We start from the raw sequence: 13867 nt of genomic DNA on the forward strand, positions 1-13867 counted from the left end.
TGCCTTCAGGAGCTTACACTCTAATGAACAAGGCAGCCTGAATCACAACAGTAAAAAGATAACTACAACCCTCAAGTACTAGGAACATAAAATTACCTACATGACCAGCTTCTGCTACAGCTGAACAAAACTTGATACATTAAGGACTAATTAATCATAGAGGGTTTATTTTTTTTTAAAGATTTTATTTATTTATTTGACAGAGATCACAAGTAGGCAGAGAGGCAGGCAGAGAGAGAGGAAGGGAAGCAGGCTCCCTGCTGAGCAGAGAGCCCGATGCGGGACTCGATCCCAGGACCCTGAGATCATGACCTGAGCCGAAGGCAGCGGCTTAACCCACTGAGCCACCCAGGCGCCCATCATGGAGGGTTTAAACACACGCTTAGACACACACACACACACACACGTACACACTATAACTCTGGATGCTTACCTAGACACAGTACATTTAGAAGAGAATTCTAGAAGGAGAGGAGAAATAGAGCTTGAAAGAAAGGATTATGATTCTAGGAATGGGTGCCTCAGTAAATAATCCAGTGGACTAAAAACTCCACAAGGGCAGGGACCTTGCCAGGCTTGTCCATCGTTGCGTCTCCAGTTGCTAGTATAGCGTCTTGAAGATAGTAAGCGCTTGAAAACATTTATGAGTGAATTAATGGGGAGGGAAGCAGAGGGCCCATTTGAAGATGTGAGGTGATTTAAGGGGAAAAAAAAAAAAAAGAAGAACAATTATTGCCTTGAAAAGAGCATGATGAGCTCTGAGAAAGAAGACCCACCAGTGTAAAGAACATGAGACTATAAACCACTAATCGCTAATGCTAATCATGTTTATCCCCTCAGAAGAAGAGCGTGACCTAGAAGAGGATGAGAACGGCACTCCACGTAAAGGAGGTATGAGAGCTTCCCAAATATACAGGCACTGGGTAGGACGTTCAGGCTTCTGACTGGAGAAGGCACCTTTCTTCAGACTACAAACATTACCGGGCTCACTAATTAAGAGGCTGCTGGTGTGTTGACCCCAAAAGCCCCAGAGAAGATGACGGGATAGGGAAATATCTCAACCTTCAAAACAGCCACTCACCTTAATTAATGTTCCCAGAACCGCTAAGATTTATCCTGGAGAGGGTAAGAAACCAAACCAGATATTTATTTTTTCCTATCAGTATTTCCTAAACCAGTACAGTGAAAATAGAATTGCCTCATCTCTAAGAGATCAGAGGATTGAGAATGGAAAGAATGGAAATGTCTCCTCTCCGAGAGGCCCGGAGATTGCAAGTTCAGAGGGGAATGGAAATGTGTTAGATCTGAAAAGTGAACGTGGGGTGAAGGATAGAACGGCTCGGTGGTGCTGACTTCTGATGGCCTGGTTTGATTCCAGGCACATTTGGAAATGAATATGTAACAGGTTTGTTGAATACAAGATTGCATTTTATTCATCCCAGACTGTTAGCCATGCTTCAGGCAGTTAGTGAACCTATCCTTTTCTAAGGTCAGATGCCCCTCCAAAGCCTCCTTAAGTGGACCAAGGACCTATTCCATCCTTGTCGGTGAAGGAATATGAATTGCATGGACCACCTCAAGGACATTCATCCCATCAGCAGAGCCTAAACTGTGGCTGATATAAATACTAGCTGATTTTTTTTCTTAGAGATTCTATGAAAGTCTTAAGCCTAGGAGTTCATCCCAACTCTCCCTCCCTGGTCCCTCCCCATTCCCCTGGCCCTTCCTTTTCCCATTCTCCTCCTCTTCCCATCTTTTGCTGTTTCTTCTCTCTGTTATCCCTCAGCAAGTCCCCCTACCCCTAAGGTTTGTGCTCTGTGGGAGGCAAATATCTAACAGCTTTAGTGAAGGACCTAACTTCTTCAGTGCCCAACTCCGCCCAGGGAGAAGAGGCATCATCAGAAGTCAGGTGCCGTAGCAGGAGAAAAAGAAAGGATTGGCATGAGTATGGTCCAGGATTAGCATAGCTACCACCTCATAACAGTAAGCCCATATAATTAAGTCCATTCTGAAACACATTTTCTGCTGTTTCCTACTCACTGTGCAGAATTGCAACAGCAAATCTGTTTTCTGACCAAACTATGTCCCATGTCTTTTCTCAACCAACTTCCATCACCAGTGCAGGAAAGAAACACTTCATATGAACAGCTTGAGTGGGATAACTATAAACTTCCTGTGGCCAGCTTTATAGTAAATTCCATTCCGGAAGCAGCAGTCTCTGGCAAGAGTCTAAAATTCAGTTTCAGACTCCTCCCTCATCACATTTCCTCTTTCAGCCTTTCTTTCTAAGGGTCTATCTTGGGGGGGGGGGGGAGGGGAGATTTAATTCTTAAGAGTTCCAACAGCTCTATTTCAAGTAAGTTAAAAAAAAAAAGAACAACAACAAAAAAACACTTTTTGTTCCTTATGTTTCCTGCCACCAGAATAGGTGTTGTTAAAGTGTGGTGAGCTCTAAATATGTTTCTATGGTTTATACTTCCCACCAGTTATAATGATTGGTGACTTAGTGATTAAAAAACAGAGGACTTTTTGCTCTCTCTGCAGAATCTGAGGCAGGAATTTTTATTATTTGTGTTTACTTATTTATTTATTGAATTTATACAGTGCCTTTTCTCCAAAGGAGCTATAGAAATGGCAACAAATATGGAGCATCCAGATGTCATCACTTAACTTTATAACTATAAAATAGACAGGTCCAAGGAGAGGGTAGGCAGGCCCTTGAAGGCATATAAAAGGGAACTCTAGGACAATGTGCTTTCTTACGGCACAGACAGATACACAAGTTTGGTTCACTTAGTTTCTTTCTCAAGTGTCACGTGTCTTTGGCAGGGTTTGGGGTGGGAGGAGTGAGGGGGCAGGAATATTCTCCTAAAAGATACTATGGCTAGCAGGGTTACCTTTATTTTTTTTTAAGATTTTATTTATTTATTTGACAGAGATCACAAGTAGGCAGAGAGGCAGGCAGAGGGGGGGGGGAAGCAGGCTCCCCGAGGAGCAGAGAGCTCGATGCGGACCGTGGGATCATGACCACCATTAAAATCCACGTACTGATCTCCAGAACTCTTCCAGGGATCTTGTTCCCAGAAATGCTGTGCTCTCCCATGATAGAATTACTAACATTTTTTTTTAAAGATTTTATTTATTTATTTGACAGAGAGAGATCACAAGTAGATGGAGAGGCAGGCAGAGAGAGGGGGCGGGAAGCAGGCTCCCTGCTGAGAAGGGAGCCCGACGCGGGGCTCGATCCCAGGACCCCGAGATCATGACCTGAGCTGAAGGCAGTGGCTTAACCCACTGAGCCACCCAGGCGCCTGAATTACTAACATTTTTAAAGCCCAGCTAGATTTTATCAGAAGGGGGGGGGGAATTCAGTTTATCCTCATTGGGTGTTAATGACCCTGTAAGATGTAATTTCTTTTATTTTATTCTGTTACCTAGAAAATCTATCAGAGCCTTGTAGTATTGATTGTTCAATCCATAGCGAGCTCACTTTACAGCATGACTGTTAGTAACAGGGTTATTTTAATGAGTGACTCTTCAACACCTCACATCCCCACTAAATCGCAACCCATCAGCCTAACAGTCTAACACTAAGAGTCTTCCGTGATGAGAGCTTATCTCCCTTCCCTGTCACGAGAGGGCAACGTCCAGGTAACCGAAAAGAACACCCGTTCTGTGCTGTTTGTACGGAAACTCCCAGCCACGGGCTTGGGTCGGCCATGTTGAATAAAAAGCGGGGCTGGTGGCACAGCTCATCCGTAGACACCCCAAATATCTGACAGGGAAGATCTCCAAACTGGTTGTTTTCACTCTAAAACCGTGGGCAAACTCCACCAAAAAGGAGCTGAGAAGCAGTAATTTCTGCAGGACGGAAACATGGGCACCGATGACCTCCCACCACCGAGGCTCCTCTCCATGGGTTAGCGCACACACCAGTGGAGCGATTCCATGAAAGAAACAGGGACACACAGAGGTCTTTCCAGCTCTTACTTTTTGAAACCTGTTTCCCAAGACCAAACAGGAGATGAGCATCCCCCACCTACAATTCTGGCCCAATTTTTGCTCTGCTCCTTCGGCCGAGCAGAGGACACCAAGATGAGGATCTGTGAGTGTTCTCTAGGTCAGGATCGTACTTACAACCTTAAGGACCATAGAGATTTCAAAACTCAAGATTAAAGTGGAGTTTGGCGAATTTCATTTAGTTTTTTGTTGTTGTTGTTAAGATTTTATTTATTTATTTATTTGACAGAGAGAAAGAGATCACAAGTAGGCAGAGAGGCAGGCAGAGGGGGTGGGGGAAGCAGGCTCCCTGCCGAGCAGAGAGCCCAATGAGGGGCTCGATCCCAGGACCCTGAGACCATGGCCTGAGCCAAAGGCAGAGGCTCAACGCACTGAGTCACCCAGTGACCAACCTTGTTGGGTTTTTTTTTTTTTTTTAAGATTTTATTTATTTATTTATTTATTTGAGAGCGTGTGCATGAGCGTGGGGAAGGGGCGGAGGGAGAAGGAGAAACAGACTCCTCGCTGAGCAGGGAGTCCCACTCAGGTCTCGATCCCAGGACCCTGAGATCATGACACCAGAGCTGAAGACAGACACAACTAACTGAGCCACCCAGATGTCCTGGCAAGTTTCTTTATGCCTTTCGTTCTGAAATAGTAAGCTATCAGGCTGGGTCTGCTTTGATAGACTGAACATGGTGGACTTCTCCGGCCTGGCCAAGTCCCTTCCAGTGGGTCACTGCCATGGCCTTCTGTGTCCACTTCTCACCTACCCATGGTCTAGCAAGGACTGGCTTTCTCCATCTTCTCATTCTGTATCTCTTTTTCATAATTTGTTAAGTAGTTGCTCCCATAGCTGGACCTCATTAGCACAGCCCTTTCGTTCATCAAGCAAATGTAAACAACATGCTGACCTGCCTTTGAGCCTCTTTTCCTTGGTCACAGCTTGAATTCCGGAGCTACACAGCATCTCCCCAGCAAAAGTCCAGGGTGACATACGAAGGCTGGAAGGAACCCAGTCAAGTTCTGTTGGCCCCAAGGAGGAGGACAGGCAGAAAGGTGTCCTGGTCCTTTTTACCTTAGAACTCTCCACGTCATAGAGGCTCATTTTCAAATTCTGACCTTGTCAACAGTAGTACAACCTGGCCTCCGTTCCAGGAGAAATGACTCTTACTGGTTATAAAGAACTTGCTGTGCAATGACAAATGCTTTGCAATAAATACCTAGAGAAGAGAGAAAAACAATGTATTTTTAAACTTAGACTGTTTCTATTCTTCCTATGACATTTTGTTTGCTGGGAGCTTAGCTTCTCTTATATGAGATAAAGAAAATAAGATGTTCTCCCCGTCCTTTTTTTTCCTCTAGAAAAAGTCCTCCTCAGCTCTGCTGGCAATTTAAATGCAGTGATCATACCATTAGCTTCTCTATCATTGTAATTGTTGTTAATTGTTATAACTGTTTTAGTTATTAGTGGTGTCATTATTGCTCTAGGTCCTCTGTCTGTTTTATGCTGAATATATTAGTGCTTTGCTTTTGAATTACCAGGCTTTATTTAGTGCAAAGTTACGGGTTTTTTTGGAGAGACATTGAGAAATGCTGGCATTAAGCTTTATTCTTTTGTTTTTCATTCCAAATGGACAGACTGGAAAAAAAAATAATTAGATGGAATAATGTCCTCAAAATGAGAATGAGGATGCTTTGAATTAATTAAATGGTCAGAATGCTGCACGATGTCTGATCTCAGACTGCTGTTAGAGTCGTGTAGACGTAAAGGAAACCTCCATCCAGTCCACAGAGGAAATACTCTCTCGGGCTCCCATTTCCTCACTGGGCTAAAGACGTCAGTCTCCTCGGACATTCCCTTGTTTATAGAGTGACCTGGGCAAATTTAGGGAGAAGCAGAACTGCCCCTGCAAATTTCCAGAACTTCAAGCTCTTCCAGAGACAAAAGATCAGGAATGAAGCCCTCCTCCACTTTCCCTTGTGCCCCCTCCCCCTTCACGATCTTTAAATAACACCCGCTCTCTGTCAGGTGTTTATAACACAACCAAAATTTCCGGGAAGCCTTCCGTGAAGTTAGCTTCCCTGTTCTACGCAGCACCCTCAACCTCCCCTTTGAAGACATACCACGGTCCTAAATAAGTAAATATCTTCACGGCTCTGTTTCCCAGTGCCTCCCCCACTGGACGGGAACCCGGAGAGCAGGCACCGTATGTGGTCAAGGTGGCATTCCCAGCCTCCCGCACGGTCCTGGGCACTTCGTAAGCACTGTGGACATGTCCGCTGAACGCTGAGGAATGAATGTAGAGAAGTTGTGTGCACGCACACACACAAATGTAAGTCACACCTATGTACAACAGGAAGTCTGCAATACCGGGTCCAGTCTGGTCCAGCTAGACGTTCCTCCTCACTGATTTCCCTGGTACATGAATGCCTGTGTCTGGACAGCGAGTCTCCAGGTTTAACCCTTCATTCTGCTTATTTTTTCAAAGCTGTCCTTTCATGGTTCTAGTTCTGACAGTTCCAGGTCTTGGGCTCGGTTAACGAACAACCGGATTGCTGAGCTCTATTTTCTTTTAGCCTTTAGCTTATGAAGAACCAGAGGCATTTTCTGTAATTTTTCCTGGAAGGTTCTTATTTTCTTCCTAGCGTCTTACTTTCCCTACGATCTATATTGCTTTTAGAATAGGTCTGTTTCCAAGTAGTCTCCTCCAGTGTCTTATATGCCCAATATCAAGTCACTTTTTACATATATACCTGAAAAGTAATCATAATCTTAGGAGCATTTCCAGGCAAAAGGGGACTGGTACCCCACAGTGACCATCTGCTAAACCAGACAAAGCCAAGACAATGTTGCTAGTCTTCTTACCATTCAGAAATATCAAGTTGTGTTTTAAAAATCTAGCTTTGGGGGCGCCTGGGTGGCTCAGTGGGTTAAAGCTCTGCCTTCGGCTCAGGTCATGATCCCAGGGTCCTGGGATCGAGCCCCGCATCGGGCTCTCTGCTTAGCAGGGAGCCTGCTTCCTCCTCTCTCTCTCTCTGCCTGCCTCTCTGCCTACTTGTGATCTCTGTCTGTCAAATAAATAAATAAAATCTAAAAAAAAAAAAAATCTAGTTTTGTAAAATTATTTTCTCTATAATATATAAATGTGTAAGGACTATTGACATCAGTATATTTTTCATTTCTGGGATGCCTGGGCGCCTCACTCAGTTAAGCATCTGTGTTCAGCTCAGGTCATGATCCCAGGTTCCTAGGATCAAACCCTGCGTTGGCCTCCTTGCTCAGCGGGGAGCCTGCTTCTCCCTCTGTCGCTCCCCCTGCTTATGCTTTCTCTCTCTCTCTCTCTCTCAAATAAATAAATAAATAACATCTTTAAAATATATGTATATATAGAGACACCTGGGTGGCTCAGTCAGTTAAGCATCTGCTTTCAGCTCAGGTTATGATCCCAGGTCCTGGGATCAAGTCCAGCACTGGGCTCCTTGCCCGCTCCCCCTGCTTGTGCTCTCTCTGACAAATAAATAAAATCTTTAAAAATATATACATATGTACATATATATACTTTTTGTATATATATTATATATATACTTTTCATTTCTAATTTTGTCAAAAGCTTCAGGTGATTAATCAACTCCATTATGACTAAAAATACATTAATATATCCTCTGGGAAAACTATTTTCACTCTTCAGGGACTGATATTTCTCTATTATTTCATGCCCTGGTGTTCCCCCCCCCCCCCCAAATACATGCTTTGTCTTTCCAATAGTTAGCATTTTTCTCCAAATGTATTTTTCTTCCAAATACATCCTTAACTCTGTGGTTTCCAGCATGGTTGTCTTGTTTGCTGCCCTCTGTTGTTTACTGCATATACAAACAATTATCTTCAGGAAAGAAAACACGCCTCATTTCTATATGGTTAACATGTTTACTTCTCTTTGCAACATCTAAGTCTTGATTAAATGGATCTGTCCCTCCTTGATTTTTGTGCACTTTAAGATTCCTACTAAAGTTCTTTTCTCCTGTGCCTTTATTATTTGAATCGCTGATAGGTTAGGAACAAGTTTTTTAAAAAGCGAACATAGCAAGTGTGTCTGTCCACTCACACCTGCCTTCCGCTATCTATTCCCATCCTCGGTGACCAGCTCTATCACACCTCATGGGAGGGTCAAACAAATTAAAGGAAGGGTAGAAACTGGTATAAATACAGTCCCCCAAAGTCACTTGAATTTTAATTAGAACCCAGGACTCCTGACTCCCATCAACAAGAATCTCATCTTTGGTAGGTGCTTTGCTAACCGTTCTCACCCATTAGCATCCTAAGGGACAGGGACACAGCCACATCATCCCCGGTCCAGTGGACATGCGCTCTCCTGACATTCAGATCCCCAGATCCTCTCCCACTTTGCGCTCTAGTGTTTAACCTTTCCGGGTAGAAGAAGATCAATACAGATTCTTCACTGCTAAGAATCTATGGCTGTCCCGTGGCATCACTGCCATCTAGTCTTGCTGAGAAGCCCGGTAAATCTCTCCAGCTGCTTCGAAAGCTTGGTTTGTCGTCTTCAGTTGCTCTCATTTTTAATGCAGATCACTTTGGTTTCTGTCCCCCTGGGGGCTTGCAGATAAATCTTGGCAGGCATGTTCAGGGTCTACAAATGAGATGCTGGAAAAGGGCCAGCCCACCCAGAATTTAGTTATAATGGATGAGACACCCCCCTTGGTTCACTTAAAGACTGGGCTGTTCGTAACCATATTTACTGCAGGATTACCTCACCTAGTACCTGAGTGGGAAGTGCCCAGGATGAAGTTCCTGTGTGACAGAAGACACCAACATGTGAGACTGTCATGCAGACACAGCTGGCTGACTCAGCCTCTCAGTAAACAAGCTGAAGGTGGAGACTTACCTCATTTCTTCAAATGCATTTTGAAGAGAAATGCTGGATAGTTTAGATGCCCTGGATCAAGATTATCTGTTAGGAAGTTTCTGTCCTGCTTACGTACAAACCAAGTAAAAAAATTACCTGCCTGTTTTTCTCTTATTAATAAATGAATGTATTTATCATATTATTGAATAACGTCTGACTAAGGGTAATCTGTAAATATCCAATGTTAGTTAATGATCTCCTTTTCCCACAGTCCTTTGCTCACATTGAGTGTTGGGCTGTTTCTCCTCCCAAGCCCCCTTGAATCCTAGGTTTCCTAGGGACAATATTAGAACACTGGTTTCCACTTGCAGCAAAAATGTGGGCTCCATGGAAAAAGACAGAGTTCTTTTAACTTTGATTTCTCCTCTCTTTGACCAGTGGACTATACCAGTTATTACCAGGGCCTATGGGATTGCCATGGTGACCAGCCAGACGAACTGTCTTTCCAAAGGGGTGACCTCATCCGCATTCTGAGCAAGGTAAGGACATGAAGTATGGGGCTTGGATCCAAAGTCAATTTTTGGGGGGCGCCTGGGTGGCTCAGTCTGTTAAGCATCTGACTTTTGATTTTAGCTCAGGTCATGACCTTAAAGTTGTGAGATTGAACCCGACGTCAGGCTCCACATTGGGTGTGGAGCCTGCTTAAGATTCTCTCTCTCCCTCTCCTCCTGCCCCCCCCCCAAAATCGATCTTTTCATTCTCAATGATGTAGTCACCATAAGCAAAATTATTCCATATCATACATTTCACTTGTGTGCATTACATGGCTCCCTCCCACATAAAGTAAATTCCCACTGATTTATAATTGTTAGGGAAAAGTTTAATTGAAAATTCACATTCAGGAGCTAATTTTCAAATTTCAAAAAGCAATAAAGTAGATATAACACTAAAACCACACCAATCAATTTATCCTTTTTAGGATCTTGCGGTGCTTAAAAGGTTTATTTGGTACATAATTTATGACTGTATAATTCTCTTGAAAACATTCTGGCTTGGTAAACCACCTTCTTATGTCATTCACAGATAAACAAGACCATAATAGAATTAGGATGGGGGATAGTCAGCGCTAGTTGGCTCAGTTGGTCTGAGCAAGTGCTGATAAGGCCAAGATAGTGAATCCAACCCTGTAAGAGCCAACTAACTGTATTCTCTTCCTCAGCCATAAAGTTAATCCATAACCCCAAATAACCATCTCACAAATAGTGTCGTTGATTATAAAAGAATTGGGAAAAAAAAATAAGACGATAGATTATAGCAGATCTGTCACTAATGTGAAGATGATTCAGAACCCACAGGCTACCATTGGAGGGATCAGTGGCATCATCCTTTGTAAAGAAAGAGTGTACATATTCTATATAGGGGGGCTAAGGAAACAGATTCTGTCCCTGGAGTAACTTACTAAAAAGATGTTTCTCTAGGAGGTCAATCAATATCTACACGCACATTTTTTGAAATTGGCACTGTTTGCTCTTTAATTAATGAGTATGTGGATTCCATAAAGGCAAGTTGAAAATCCATTGTGTTATTAACCCATCATTTGCCATTTATCTTTATTCTGTCCGTGGCCAAGGGTTTGTCTCAATTTGAAAGATATCACGAGGTCCTTAGAAACAGATCAGAGCTGACTTAAGGCACCTTTCAAGGGTTGCAACAAGTCCCCTTGGAATGAGTACCAAATGCAGACCCAACCTTTTGCAAAAGAGTAGGAAGCCTTCAAGCCCTGCTGCCTGAGATCACAGTCTTCTAGTGATTTCTTCCAGAGTCCTAATTCCACTCCATCCTAGTGCCATTCTGGTGCAGCTCCAATACACCAAGAATAAATTGGAAGCAAAGAAGGGAGTGGACATTGGCCTGATTGGTATTTCAAATGCCCGAAAGCAAGGTTTGCCTTGTAATAGAATTTGTGTACATTACCACGCTGGCATTACAGGGGTAATCGAGTTATCCACTCAGGTGTGACCAGGCCTCTGTTTGCCCAGAGCCTGCAGGTGAACAAATTAACTGTTTACATTGTCTGAGGTGCCTGCAGCAGGAGGGGTGGGGGTGGTGGGGAGAACAGAGCCAGACTGTCTGCTGGCCTTCTCTTCGGTCATGATTATTTTGTTTGTTTTGCATGTCTTTTGCCTTTGTTAATGGCTTCTCACTGGGGGTCCCTTTCCTCCATTTAGAAGGGGCTGTGTGTGGTGACTTGCCCTGCAGTACAGAGCTATCGGCAGACCACGGCTGTTGTATTTTTAAAAGATACCAAAGAACATGGAGAGGCTTCCTCACCTGTCTTTTTCAACCAATCCCCGCTTCTCCGCCTCCCGTGCTGAAAGCTAATATATCAAAGTTTGATTCAGGGAGAAATATCTTGCTGCTGTGCTTCTGTCTGGTTTCTTTCTCCACCGTTTGGAAGGTCTTCAGTCTATTTTTATCCTTTGCCGGGTAGTAGCGCATTTCTTCCCCCAAAAGCTATAGCAGCTGCCTCCCTTCTGCACGCTGTGAATCCCTGCATGTCAGAGGAGGAAATGAGAAGCTGGAAGCTCAACAGGAGTTTCCCTCATAAAAGCTTCGTTCCAGTTAACGTTGGCTTGGGGAGCATTTTGGATTGGATTTACCTTTATTATATCACCTAACTCAATAACAGTCCTTGGACAGGAAGGAACCTTAAAAGGCCACCCAATCCATTCCCTCGCCTCGAAGAAGGACAAATGAAACAATTCAGACAGATAGAAAAAGGAGATCCCTCTACCATGAGCTATTATCTGTTCCGACGTGCAGCAACTCCTAATCTCTGGAATTTTTTCTCACGCGAATCCTAAATACATCCTGCTTTAGCCCCAACTGGCTTCCTTTGTTGCGGTCGATTATACGCCACAGCTCTCCTCTCACATGTGGAGGAAAAGAACTGACCCAAGTGGAGGTTAGTCCAGAAAAACGGTATCCAGAAATCTCCATTTTACTTTTCTCTCTGGCCGGTAAAACCTTTGTCAGACAAGAAAGGCCCTCTGGGTTAGAAACCTGGAGAAGTCTATTTCCACCAATAGGAAATAGGTGGTTCACTGGGTGGTTCAGTCAGTTAAGTGTCTGCCTTTGGCTCAGGTCATGATCTTGGGGTCCTGGGATGGAGCCCCGCATTGGACTCCATGCTTGGTGGACAGTCTGCTTCTCCCTCTCCCTCTGCTCGTGTGCATGCTTTCTCTCTCTTATATAGGTAAATAAAATCTAAAAAAAAAAAAAAAAGGAAGGAGAAGAAGAAAAGAAATGTAAGGCAAGGTGCAACTGGGTGTGGCTCAGCTTACCTGGAAAGCTTTACCTGTAAAATGAGGGAGTTGTGTTGGGTAACCTCTAAGGTCCCTTCCACCTCTAGCATTCCTGTTCTAAACATGATAAAATGAGTCACAAGTTCCAACCACAAAATTGCTAAAGAAATTCCACACAGGACACCTGGGTGACTCAGTGGGGTAAGCCTCTGCCTTCGGCTCAGTGGGTTAAGCCTTCGGATCCAGGGTCCTGGATCAAGTCCCGCATCGGGCTCTCGCTCAGCAGGGAGTCTGCTTCCTCCTCTCTCTCTCTCTCTCTCTGTCTGCCTCTCTCCTTATGATCTCTCTCTGTCAAATAAATAAATTCTTTTTAAAAAAAAAAAAAAGAAAAGAAATTCCACACAAAAATGTGTTTAATTATTTATTCAGATTAAACTGATTTAAACATTTCAATTATAAGCTCTTGTTTGGGGCCCTCATAAATGCCTCTGATTTCCCCCTCTCTTTTTGTATGATAAAAGAAATATTGGAGGGGGACCAGGTTAAGAACAGGGAATGGCCCCCTATGGGGAAGCTTGGTGGGGTCTGGGCTTTACTCTTGGGCTCCAGCTGCTCCCTGCTCTTTCTTAATGGTTGCCCAAATATGAGCAAACCTTGAATCCTAGAATCTTCGGGCCAGGAGAGTCTTTTAGGACCTAGGGTCTTTGGGCAAGAATGATCCCAGAAAGAGAGCTTTTGTCTATTTTATTTTATTTTATTTTATTTTATTTTATTTTATTTTATTTTGTTTTTTAGAGAGAACATAAGTGGGGGGATAGGCTGAGAGGGTCAGTGGGAGAGAGAATTCTAAGCAGGCTCCACGCCAGGCACAGAGCCCAACACAGGGCTCAGTCTCACGACTTGGAGAAACCAAGAGTCTGACACTTAACCAACTGAACCACTGAGGTGCCCCTATTTGTCCTTTTTAAAATAAAACTTCCAGAGAGGATGACTGGCTGGGCAAGAAAGATACACCCCAGAGATAACCAAATACCCATCATCTGACCTATATTCTTAAGGAAGCAGGTCAGTAACAGATGAGTTACTTATGTGACCCTGAGCAAAGGCTTAATCCTGCTAATCTCCCGTTTTCTCATCTGTAAAAATTGGGCTAACTTCTATTCACTGGGGTTATGATGCTTGCACTAGAGAATTTGTGTAGAGAAGTACCTGGCATCTAGGGAATGGTAACAATTATCATAGTCCTCTCTTTTCAACTAACAATAAAGTAAACTTTTGAGGTCAATGCTCTGTACATACTAGTTGTTCAATAAATCATTGGTGAAGTGAGAGAGGAAAAAACAGGTAGCCTGTCCTGCCCAAAAACTCTTCACGAAGACACTCAAAACCACAAAAGCGTCTCACTTGGAAATAGAAAACCATCCAGTGAAGAGGCCTACGTGGAAATCCAGCTAGCCCTTCCTGGTCTGAGAGGTTGTGTCCCCAAGTGTAATGGATGGTTTTGTTCAGACTTCTCATTTGATGAGAAATGAGGCTCCAGGCTCCGAAACGGTAACCAACGGGCGCCGTCAGCAGGACCCCTGCGGACCTCCCCTAACAGGGCCCTACATTCCTAGGCCCCATGCAGTTTCATGCCCACTTAATTCACCCAGTTCCAATTGGGGCCTTAAAATATATTGAAAGGAGATTTTAATAACG

General features: G+C 43.8%; 1 protein-coding gene across 1 annotated transcript in view; it reads left to right on the forward strand.

Annotated features, from left to right (window-relative positions):
• Nucleotides 1–13867, forward strand: part of SKAP1 (src kinase associated phosphoprotein 1) — a 275793-nt gene that overhangs the window by 243487 nt on the left and 18439 nt on the right. Inside the window, exons 10-11 of the mRNA XM_032871373.1 lie at nucleotides 841–891; nucleotides 9303–9403. Coding sequence (XP_032727264.1) covers nucleotides 841–891; nucleotides 9303–9403 — 152 coding nt within the window. The remainder of the gene's footprint in view (nucleotides 1–840; nucleotides 892–9302; nucleotides 9404–13867) is intronic.

The sequence above is a fragment of the Lontra canadensis genome, unplaced genomic scaffold, assembly GCF_010015895.1.
Source record: "Lontra canadensis isolate GAN:19392208 unplaced genomic scaffold, GSC_riverotter_1.0 scaffold43, whole genome shotgun sequence".
Classification (NCBI taxonomy): Eukaryota; Metazoa; Chordata; class Mammalia; order Carnivora; family Mustelidae; genus Lontra; species Lontra canadensis.